This window comes from Lycorma delicatula, chromosome 7 (assembly GCF_047948215.1).
Source record: "Lycorma delicatula isolate Av1 chromosome 7, ASM4794821v1, whole genome shotgun sequence".
NCBI classification, from domain to species: domain Eukaryota; kingdom Metazoa; phylum Arthropoda; class Insecta; order Hemiptera; family Fulgoridae; genus Lycorma; species Lycorma delicatula.
In genome coordinates, this window is record NC_134461.1 from 138,721,657 (window position 1) to 138,733,604 (window position 11,948).

At 30.0% G+C, this 11,948-nt stretch overlaps 1 protein-coding gene across 2 annotated transcripts in view; it reads left to right on the top strand.

The window, feature by feature from the left end:
• The window catches only part of LOC142327728 (WD and tetratricopeptide repeats protein 1-like), a 37,564-nt gene extending 31,554 nt beyond the window's left edge, over positions 1-6,010 (top strand). For both annotated transcript variants that reach the window (XM_075371015.1, XM_075371016.1), the window contains exons 7-8: positions 2,734-2,926; positions 5,751-6,010. In XM_075371015.1, coding sequence (XP_075227130.1) covers positions 2,734-2,926; positions 5,751-5,936 — 379 coding nt within the window. In that variant the 3' untranslated portion in view covers positions 5,937-6,010. The remainder of the gene's footprint in view (positions 1-2,733; positions 2,927-5,750) is intronic.
• Positions 6,011-11,948: the final 5,938 nt, after the last annotated feature.

An 11,948-nucleotide genomic window follows, 5' to 3' on the forward strand; every position in this document is an offset into this window, starting at 1 on the left:
AGTGATTTTGAAAAACATTTTGCAGAATTGTTTCGAACTTGAACAGTCATTTTACATTGATCTGGACACTTTAATGGTTTCTAAAACATGGATAGAGATGTGGATTTGGGGTTTTCACTGACGTTTTTCCTATTCAAATGTACATTGAAATCATGTGTAATATAATCATCATATCATTTTAAAAAAATAAAGTTGAATTCAATGTGGAGAATCCAAGATGGCCAACAACAATTTCAATCGCAACTCATTGTAGTCTGATACTGTAATCAACTGCATTTATTCTGGTAATGTAGTAATTCTCAGTTTTCTATAATTAAGCCGTTTCCAGGCTTTCCAGATATCTATGTAATAACTTAATTCATGCGAATTGTTTTATTTGAAATCTATTTCATCCTGTCTTCTAGGACAGCTTCCTTTGAACTCGCTTGTTTTCTGGGTTGTAGATTGTATTGAACTTTTGTTGTTTATTGACTCTTTTCTGTTCTGTATTGTTTTTACTGTGTTCTGTGTTTTGTGAAGGTGTATTTTTTATGCTTCTGTGTGTATGCATCAAAATATTTCTGTATTTGTTGTGAATTTACATGGTTTAAAATATCATTTTCAAATGTGTGTATTTTTTCTCTTCTATTTTCAGTTTTCTCTCTTTTATTTATTATTATTTTATGATGTGGCAAATTTATTAAATAGTTACTTTTTATTTCATTTAACATCTTTTATTAAAACAAGTTTTATTAATCTTAATTGCTTGATTTCTAGAGTTTGATGTTCTGCTGTTGATTACATGTGTTAGAATATTTGATTTGCAGTTAGGAGTATGATTTTTCTTTTGATAGTTACTTATATTCAAGGGACATTCACGTCAGTCTGGGACTTTTGTTAGACTGGAGTGTAAATGGAGATTGCTGCACATTCTGTTGGTTGTACATGTAAGGTACAAGAGTCAGCTACTACCGCATGGTATGCTGGCATGAAGCAATGTTAAATAACAGCAGTCACAAGAACATGGTGTCCGATGTAGTGAATGAATATGTGGAACAGTGCATTGTGTAATACAGTTTCTTGTGAATGTAGGTGTAAAACCCTGTGAGATTTATTTGCGACTCCTTGTACACTATGGTACTCCAGTGTACTATGGTTGTACACTGTGGTGACTCTTAGTCGCAGTAAAACATTTGAGTGGTACAAACGTTCTAAAGAAGGCCATACATTAGTAATGATCCCGGTTGAGGTGGTTCAGAGCCACCAAAGTTATAGCCTCAGTTTTTTGGGATTTGGGATTGTTTTGGGATTCATGTCGATTTTCTACCTAGTGGAGTCATTATTAACAGTGAGTTCTACTGTAAAGTTGTTCAAGATGTGCACAATGCTTTGTGCAAAAAACAGCCTGGTGCAATCATTAAAGACATTCTCTTTCTGCAGGACAATGCATGACATGCGCTCTACAAAATCTTGGCTGGAAGTTATTGCCACACCCCCCTGTACAGTCTCATCCTTGCACCCAGTGATTTTCACCTGCTCAGGCTCTTGAAATTGTTCATAGAAAGCCAGTATTTCAGCAGCAACGATGAGGTGAAGTAGTCACTCCTATCTTAGTTTTGATGTAACTACAAATATTTCTACACTGTGAGTATCCAGGTACAGAGATGAAATTCTGGGATAAATATAGCAGGGGATTACATGGACAAATAAAAGTATTTTTACTATCAAGTGTGTTCTACATTTATTAATTAGTAGTGGATTGATTTGAACACCCCTTATATATAAATATATATATATATATTTTTTAAATTTACTCTAATAGATCTTGCAGTTGAACCCCTTTACTATTTTTTGTCACATGTATTACAATTAATTTTCTACATACCATTTAGTTCATAATACCATATAGTTTTGTTTTATTTAAAAAAATAGGTTATTGTTTGTTATATAAGTCACTTTTATATTGATTTTTTTGTTTGTAATGTTGTAGATTTTGTTGCATATTTTGAAAAATTGCACTTGTTTTAGTTTTAGTCATTAACTTGAGCTATTAATAGTAGTAATTATTACATTATTTATTTCTGTATTCTATTCTATAAGTACTTCAACGTTCTAAGTTAAGATGCCTGTTTACTGCCATTTTTATTTATATGGCTCGTTTGAATTGTTTGTTATCATAATGTTTCTGTGTTGATTTTAGGTAAATCTTGTATTTGATTCTCTTCATTATTCTTAATTACTGTTAGGTTCAGGAACTTGATTGAATTATTTATTTCTGTAAATTTTATACTGTCACTTACTTTTTTTTAGTTTCAGATGTTGTCCATATTTATTTTTATGTTCTATTTTTTATATAGCTCTGTATTTAATTTTGTCTTTGATTATGTGTCAATCATCAAGTGTTTGAGTTTAGTATATTGTCAGTTTTTAGTTTGGTTAACAACAATACACAAAAAAATGCTATTTTTTTTTCATTTTACTGAAAGTATATGAAATTCAATGGTATGACATCCAGATTAATAGGGAAGACACAGTCAGGCCTAGAAGTGAATGAATTTATATGATCCTCTTTTGGGGTTCCAAACAGTGAAAAATTTAATTACAACTTCCTATTGTGTAGATTTGTCAGGTTTTAAACAAATTAAAAAAAAAATCATTATAGGAAATGTGTTAATAATTAGAAAAATATTTTTTATAAATCTAGTAAACGCTTAATTTTATGTATTTTTTATAATTATCACTATTTTATTACAGCAATGGCCAGTACATAATGGCAGGTTCAGATGATGGTTCGATTTATTTCTGGGATCGTAGTTCTACTAATAATGTTCGTATTTTACGTGGTGATAATTCTATTGTGAATTGTCTCCAACCTCATCCTTCTTGCTGCTTACTTGCTACTAGTGGCATTGATCCCGTTGTAAGACTCTGGTCTCCACAACCTGAGGTAATAATATTATGTTTCTTTGTCTGTTATTTATCAAATTGTATATTGACAAAAATAAATAAATATTTTTGGAATTTTTATACCATTATTGTGTTTGCATTTTATTTTCTGATGTGTTTTATAAGTGTAAAATGTGAAAATACCAGAAAATATAATAAAGAGTGATGGTATTCTTAAAAAAAAAAAAAGTAGTGAGTATGATATCAAGAGAAACTGCAAGTAGGGTTGTCTTCATAGTCGGCACTAAAAATTTATATTATCCATTATTTAGTTATTTTTGTTATTAATACAACTATTTAAAAACATTTTTGTGTGATACTTTATCATAAGTTTGAACTTATGTATATTATATTATTATTATTATTATTATTATTATTATTATTATTATTATTATTATTTTATTGGTAAAACATTCAAACTGTAGTAATTCATAAAATATCCTAATGTTTTATTATATTACTAGCTGCAGAGACATGCCATAGACGACACGCCCTCCACAGCTAGGCCCTCTGGGCAGGTTTTCCTGGCGAGTGGCATCTCGAAATGGGATTATTAGGTGTTCAAAATTGATTAACTCATGTGGAAAAATATTTTTTTTTGATGATGAAAATAAATATAACAAAAGTTAAATTAGAAATTTAAGTCTAGAAGTTGATATTAACAAATTGGGATTTTCCACTAGTGATCGGTTATAGTCTTAGTTGAGCGGCTTTTGGTTATAGTTCATTATTTTAAGAAGAAAAACAATCACACAAATAAAAAAATATATTATTAATATATATTTTGCATATATATGCATTATATTGATATATAATAATTTAACAAGTGTACACCTTACCACCGCAAGACATGTACTAACGAATCAGGATTTTCCACTAGTGATCAGTACATTCTGGTGTTAAGCTAAGGGGGACGGACACACATACAAATGCCCTTTAGTAGGGTAGGATAACGACAAAAGAAAGTTTAGTAAATTTAAATATTAAAACGTAAAAATACATAATACTTAATAACATTTCATTAATACTTGAAAATATTTTCTTGAAGTTGATTAGTTCACTGTAATATTTATTTGTTTTTCTTAATTTTTAAAGTTATAAAAAAGAAAACATATAAATTCTATAATAATTTATTTATTTTATTTGTTTTGTATAACAGAACAGCTACTTAAGTCTTGATATATAGTATATTTAACATAAAACAGTTATGTACCCTGTAGCGTTTGTGTAGTGTTAACATATATACAAATAACATTACTGTATCCATAATATGATAATATCCATAACAGAGTGCATGTATAATAATTGCCAGCAGTATGTAATCTTTTTATGTTTGCAACTGCTGCCTATTCTGTTCAGTTTTGGTAAATGAACATTCAATAAGATATTAACCTATTATTGTTGTTTCTACTGACAGTTGGGTAAATAATGTGATTTGTTTTTTGCAAGCAGACACCTGTCAAAAATTTGTCATGTTTACTGTAATAATTACAGAGTATAATCCTGTGAGAAATTGGTGCTGAAAATTGAAAAAGTATACAAATGTTCAGAACTCCAAATTACAGGTGCCAGAAATCTGAAGAAAGCGTTCCATAATTTGGAACTAAAACAAAATTTTTTTGTAAAACTCATGGAATGTGTTTGTTATGAAATGCTGAAGAAGCTAGTGTGATCAATCCAAAACATAGTTACATTTGATTAGCAGGAGTGATCCTGCTTTATTTTAATCTTAATTTAAATTAAAATAGTAGATAAACTGTATGGATACTGAGTAACTACATTCTGCACAACATGGTGATTTAAAAAACATGGAATATCTAGGGGAGAACAAGCATTAAAATCTGATTATATTACAACTACTGCTGATCCTCAGTACAGATTTAGTCCTACCATTTTCTGTTCTTTCACAAGTTTCCTTTCCACCTATTGCCAGAAACATTTCTCAACAATATATTTATATCTAGCACTTTCACATCCTACTGATCTTCTTTCATCCTGTTTGTAGCTTCAAAAATTTCCATTTTCTCCACTGTGGACCTTTGCTCCAATCCCCCCATTTGTCATTTGACCTGCCTCTTCTCTATATGCTATTATTGTGCATATTACATCTTACATAATAACCTTTGCATTTTCTGGTACCTTCATTTTCCTTAATGATTATTCAAACATATTATGAATAGAGAATAGTTTGATAGAAATTACTACTTTTTACAGTTGTTTTAAAATTTTCTTATCTTTCCTTACTTTCTCTAAGTAAGTAAAACTTCTAACTGCTCCCAAAGTTTCCCCCTTCAGCATGGCATTTCTTTTCCCTCTTTATCTTTTATCACTTCCCTCTTTTATTCTCTTTATCTTTTCCTCACTTTCTTCTTTTCCTTACTTATTTTAAGTCTACTTTATAACATGCTGAGCCCTGAATTGACAGTTAATATCTTCTAATTTCTCCTTGTATCATCTTATCAGCTACAAAATTAAATTATAATTTTGCATGACTTTCTCTTTCACCTGTGTACTCATACCTCTATCATGACATTGAAAGTTGCTGAAGATAGGATATTTCCCTTCTTTAGTCCACTTCATTTTACAAAGCCTTTGGTATTGTTAAATAGAGAATTAATTATATTTGTGATCTCCAGTACATTTCCTTAGTTATGTTTACGTATCACTCCTCAATACTTTCTCTATATCAATGAATATAATAAACTTTCTATATATTCCATCTTTTTTCACCAGCTGATTGAAAAAAAAGTTGATAGTCATATAAAATTTAAAGAAAAATATCATTATTGAATGATACATAGATTTGTGTTTTTAATTTCTTTTAGGATGGGTCTGAAAATGATAGAGAAGTTAAAGATCGTGATGCTGCAGCATTATTAAATCAACGACGGATGAAAGCTGATCCTTTTGATGTAGTACTAATGAATATGGGTTATAGACCTGTGGCAAGTTTAGCTGAAGATTCTTCTGAAGATAGCCATTTACGCACGTACAATTGTCGTGCTAGTTAGTTTATGTAACAATGTATGTGTAAACATATCAAATGAAAAGAAAAGATTAGAAAACAGATTCATTCATGCCTTGTGTCACATATATATATATATCTATAGATATATATATAGATGCACATATACATTAGTATATTATATATTATTAATTAATTACTATTTTATGATAGTTTTTATTATTATTTTCAGCATTAACAGTTTTGTTTTTTTTCGGTGTATAAAGGTTGTAATAAAATAAAAAATATGTAAAAATTTATATATACACGCTATTTAGTAGTAACATATTATTCATCATTGTATATGTAATTATAACAAATATTAGTTAATTTGTACTTTTAATTATATATATTAATAATATCAAAATGAGTAGATATAGTAAAAGTAAACAACAAAAAACTTTGCTCATTTTCCTTTTGTAGATTATGTTGTTTAATACTTGTGGTTAACACACTTGATTAGTTATACAATTTTATTATATTTAATAATTAAAGATTATTTAGGAACTGTTTTTAATATATTTAAACAAATAATAAATTTAACCCATTTAAATACTATGTAAAAAAGCTTAATAAAAAATTATATTTAGGTTTTATGTTTAAAATTTAATTTACAGATTTATATACTTAATTTATATTTTGTAAATGTAAATTAATATTTTTATTGGTTTACTTATATTAATATTGATCTCAGATCTCATTGGATTAATTATTTTGTAGTATATATATGTATCGGATTTTATTCTCATATTTATTGAGTAATATGCAGGTATATCTTGATTTTCATGATTAAGATTCGCAGAAAATTACTACAAAAAGTTATATAAATCATTTTTCCTTTCTATACTTCTCTATAATATGTATGTTAGCCTGTTTTCAATACAGATCACAACTGGTATAAAATAATTTTTTTTAAATCCTATAAGTCAAATTATTTAACTTTTTTAAAGAAATCTTTTCCCAATTTTTTATTCTTAGATGGGATAGATTTGATGGGTTTTTTTATAGAAGGATATAAATCTAATAGAGGATTCCAGCAGAGCTATAATAAATGTTACAGTATAAAGTTTCTGGCCTGTTTGGTTCTGGATTTGAATCTAAGTCAGGTTTGGTATTTTAATACTACAATTAATCTTATAATATTCTCACTTATAAATTTAATTTCAATATTCATTTTTCTTTTAGATTGTGTATCTCATCATATATTTGTACATTCTTCTGTATAAATATGTTAAGTTGAAAATTTGTTAAATACATACCTCTAAAAGTTAGTGTTTTGTACTATCAGAATGACTCTTATCTACAAATTGATTTTGAAAATTATTGTTACCTTTTAAACTGTGTTTGTCATTATCTCGTAGGTATCATTTCTATTTATTTTCTCAGTGCTCCACTGTTAACATCCACTTTGTACTTTATAAAGTTTAAAAGTAGACCTTTTAAGTTAAAGTAATTGTTTTTAATAATTCTATAGAGTAGTTTCAGTAATGAATTATACACTTTAGCTCAGAAGTTGTTGAAAAATATTACCTGTTTTAACTTTTAGTGTGTCTAAACTTGTCTCAAAGTTCATGTACATAAAATTATTAGTATACTGTTCCTGCATTTTAAATTAGCTTGTATGTTTTGTTGGATTCAGATATGATTTTTCTCTTCAGATCATTCTTTTAACTTTATAACTACATAACACTTTATTAAAAAATTGAATATAATTTTTTATGGAATGTTGTGTAACATAGTTCACTCCATTAGAATTACTGTTTCATATTTATTTATTCTGTTATGTAAGATCTAAATTTAACCGCCCCACCTAATCCAAGTGAAAGTAAAAAATATTTCACTAAGCTACTATAGGTGCTTTTCTGTATACTCTTCCACTCTTTGTTTTTCAATGTCATTTTCATTATCTTTCCCGCACTATCATAATAATGTGAGTACAATGATCTAATATCTGAAACAATAAGAACGCATAACTGTTATTCGACAAACAACAGTTTGTTTTTTAGTTTCTTATCTTATCTCTACACTTTCTTGTCACATTCTTGTCATTGACTTGCTTTAATATGGAGTTACCTTCCACAATATTTTTAAATGTATGAACATACAAGAGAAAAAATTCATGTGTTGGGATTTTTCAAAATGCAGGTTTTTTACCGAAAAGTAAATTATTTGCAAATAACCTTGAAATGAGATTGAATAGTTTTGAAAATCATGAATGCTGACAATATAAAAAAAACATGATTGTTGTGCAGTTGTGCCCAAATACATGGCTTCAAGGTTTTAAACTGGGTATGAATAAAATAGTTATTCATAGATTCATGAAGTTTTGAAATGACAGTTGTATTTTCTGTGAATGAGAGCTACAAATAAATACTATTGTTCACTGGAAAAATTATTTAAGAAAAGTATTTTCAGCTAAATTGTTGTCAGAAAATGTGTGAAGTGGTGAAGGATTAGCAGTGGAAATAGATAAATTTGTTTGTAAGAAGGATGTCCAATGTAGGAAGGGTAATGAAAGAGCAATGGGTTTTTGGAGGAATTTGCCAGGTAATTCATGAGTGTTTTCTGTTTTCTGTGAACGACAGAAAAGCAGACACTCTATTGTAAATAATTGTGAAACACATAGCCCCAGGATCCGTAATCATGTCCGATAAGTGGGTGGTTATGATTGTAACTTAACCAAAGTTACAGTCATAGTACAGACAATTACTTTCAGAATTTCATCGATCCTCTTTAACAGGAGTACATACAATCAAAAGAATGGGGGGAGGAGGATTAGCAAAGAACAAAATGAAACGTAAATGTGGTACAACAAGAAGTTTACTTGACAGCCTCTTGTGAATTCATGTGATGGCAAAAGGTCCAGAAATATATAAAACCCATTTCAAGCACTACTGAAAGACATTGCTGCTTTTTGGTCAGTTTAATAAGTTGTCTTATTTAGTTTGTGTAATATTTTATATAATTTTTTTTTTTCTTCAGTCATTTGACTGGTTTGGTGCAGTTGTCCAAGATTCCCTATCTAGTGCTATTCATTCCATTTTGGTATACCCCCTACATCCTATATCCCTAACAATCTGTTTTACATAATCCAAACATTGCCTGCCTGCACAATTTTTTCCTTCTACCTGACTCTATAATATTAAAGTGACTATTCCAGGATGCCTTAATATGTGGCCCGTAAGTCTGTCTCTTCTTTTAACTATATTTTTCCAAATTCTTCTTTCTTCATTGATTTGCCGCAAAACCTCTTCATTTGTCACTTTATCCACCCATCTGATTTTTAACATTCTCCTATAGCACCACATTTCAAAAGCATCTAATCTTTTCTTCTCAGATTCTCCGATTGACCAAGTTTCACTTCTATATAAAGCGACACTCCAAACATATACTTTCAAAAATCTTTTCCTGAAATTTAAATTAATTTTTGATGTAAACAAATTATATTTCTGACTGAAAGCTTGTTTCGCCTGTGCTATTCAGCATTTTATATCACTCCTGCTTCATCCATTTTTAGTAATTCTACTTCCCAAATAACAAAATTCTTCTACCTCCATAATCCTTTCTCTTCCTATTTTCACATTCAGTGGTCCTCTTCATTATTTCTACTACATTTCATTACTTTCCTTTTATTCTTGTTTATTTTCATGCGGTAATTCTTGCATAGGACTTCATCCATGCCATTCATTGTTTCTTCTAAATCCTTTTTACTGTCAGCTAGAATTATTATATCATCAGCAAATTGTAGCATCTTTATCTTTTCACCTTGTTCTGTTACTCCAGATCTAAATTGTTCTTTAACATCATTAACTGCTAGTTCTACATAAAGATTAAAAAGTAATGGGAATAGGGAACATCCTTGTCCAACTCCCTTTCTTATTACGGCTTCTTTCTTATGTTCTTCAATTATTACTGTTGCTGTTTTGTTCCTGTAAATGTTAGCAATCATTCTTCTATCTCTGTACTTTAACCCTAATTTTTTTTAAATGCTGAACATTTTATTCTAGTCAACGTTATCGAATACCTTTTCTAGGTCTATAAATCCCAAGTATGTTGGTTTGTTTTTTTTTTAATCTTCCATCTATTATTAATCTGAGGCCTAAAGTTGCTTCCCTTGTCCCTATACTTTTCCTGAAACCAAATTGGTCTTCTCCTAACACTTCCTCCACTCTCTCTCAATTCTTCTGTACAGATTTCTAGTTCAGATTTTTTAAGCATCGCTAGTTAAGCTGATTTTTCTGTATTCTTCACCTTTATCTGCTCCTGCTTTCTTTGGGATCACGACTATAACATTCTTTTTGAAGTCTGATGGAACTTCCTCTTTTTCATAAATATTACACACCGGTTTGTGCAATCTAGCATTTGCTTCCTCACCTCCAATGCGCAGTAATTGGTATTCTGTCTATTCCAGGATCTTCATTTTGGAACTTCAGTTTGATCATGTAACAGTTGATGAATGAATTGACACGTCTTGAAAAATCAGACCTTTTTTCTTATCAATTTGTAGTCTCTTTTTCTTGATCTATTTACTTAGATGCCAAAATAATTTGGCATAAAAGTCTTTTTTTTTTTGCATAAAAATCGTTTTTTTTTTTTTTTTAAGACATTTAATGAAAAAATATTTGTTCCTTGTATATTTTGTCATTTTTTTTTAGAGATACTGACCGTCTTTTTCGGTGTCAATCCAGTCTTTTATGATTATTTTAATTTTTTTCATCTCATTTGGGTCTCCGCTGTGGTATTTGACTTGAGGAAAGTAACAACAGTTTGGATGATATATCTGAAGGAGTTGTCTTCCGGACGGGGGTTTTTATGTGAACCGTCTGCCATAGCAATCATGGAAGATAATTTTCTCGAATAAAGTGACGCAAGATAATATATCGCAAGGTGTTGGCGGTCGGGTGGTCGGGCGTGCCCCGAATCATCGATCCTGTCTGGGCCTCCCACCTGACTTCAAAGTTAGGTACTGCCTGACTCGCCGTACCGACATCCCAGAGCCCGCACGTAGAAGAAAGGGCTCCGATATTCTTACGCGTGAAACAATCCCTGCCGAGTCCCAAAGTAACTGACCCGAGTTGAACGGTGCAAGTCTTCGATAAAGCAAGCTCACAAAAGCTCACCTCTAACCCGGTTTCCACTACCGGGAAGGGGGATAACACTCCCCGTTCGCATTCCGCTCAAGATAGATCAAACAGACCACGGACATTCCTCCCGGATCCGATAAAGCACCAAAAGCAAAAGTTTAACCGTGACCTTCTCGGACAGCTCGGGATCGGCAATCCTGTACTTCACAAGGGTGTTCCTGAGCAAACCTATTGCCCGTCGGACAACATAGTGAAAGCACAGAATGCCATGTCGTTGCCAGATCCAACGTGTGCGTGGATATAACTTTTGTTCAGGACGTTATTATTATGAGTAGGGATAACATATTTAATTTCTAAACTTTTTTCATTAGGCGTATATCTTACATTTGTTGGATTTTTTTAGACGTTAACTATTTATCTAATAATAACGCGATATAAAATCACAATAAACCGGTACAAATTGCGATGAAAATTTTGAAGCGATTAGTATTAAAGGAATCTCAGATGGAAATGAAAAATAAAATTAATATAAAGATGATGATGTACCTTTTTTATATATTTTTTGAAGATATTTAACTGTAGATGATGTATTATTTTCTTATTTGTAGGATTTTTTAAAGATTCTTTTAGGTGCTATAAATATACGCGAGCAGCAGTAAAAATTATTAACCGAATTAAGTAAGTATTTGTCTTGAAATGTATATCGGAAGATATGGATGGAAGCAAATAAATTTTATAAAATTTTAAATGACAAATACTGTAAGAAACGTATCTGGGAAACATTTGTTTTTTTTCTTTTTATATAATATTTTTAATTTCAGTTATAAAATATTCTGCATTATTTTATGTAATTTTCTAATTTTTTTCAGTTGAAAAATGTATAACTGGTGTTCAGTTAAACAAAACATAAAATATATTATTAAACATTTCTGTTC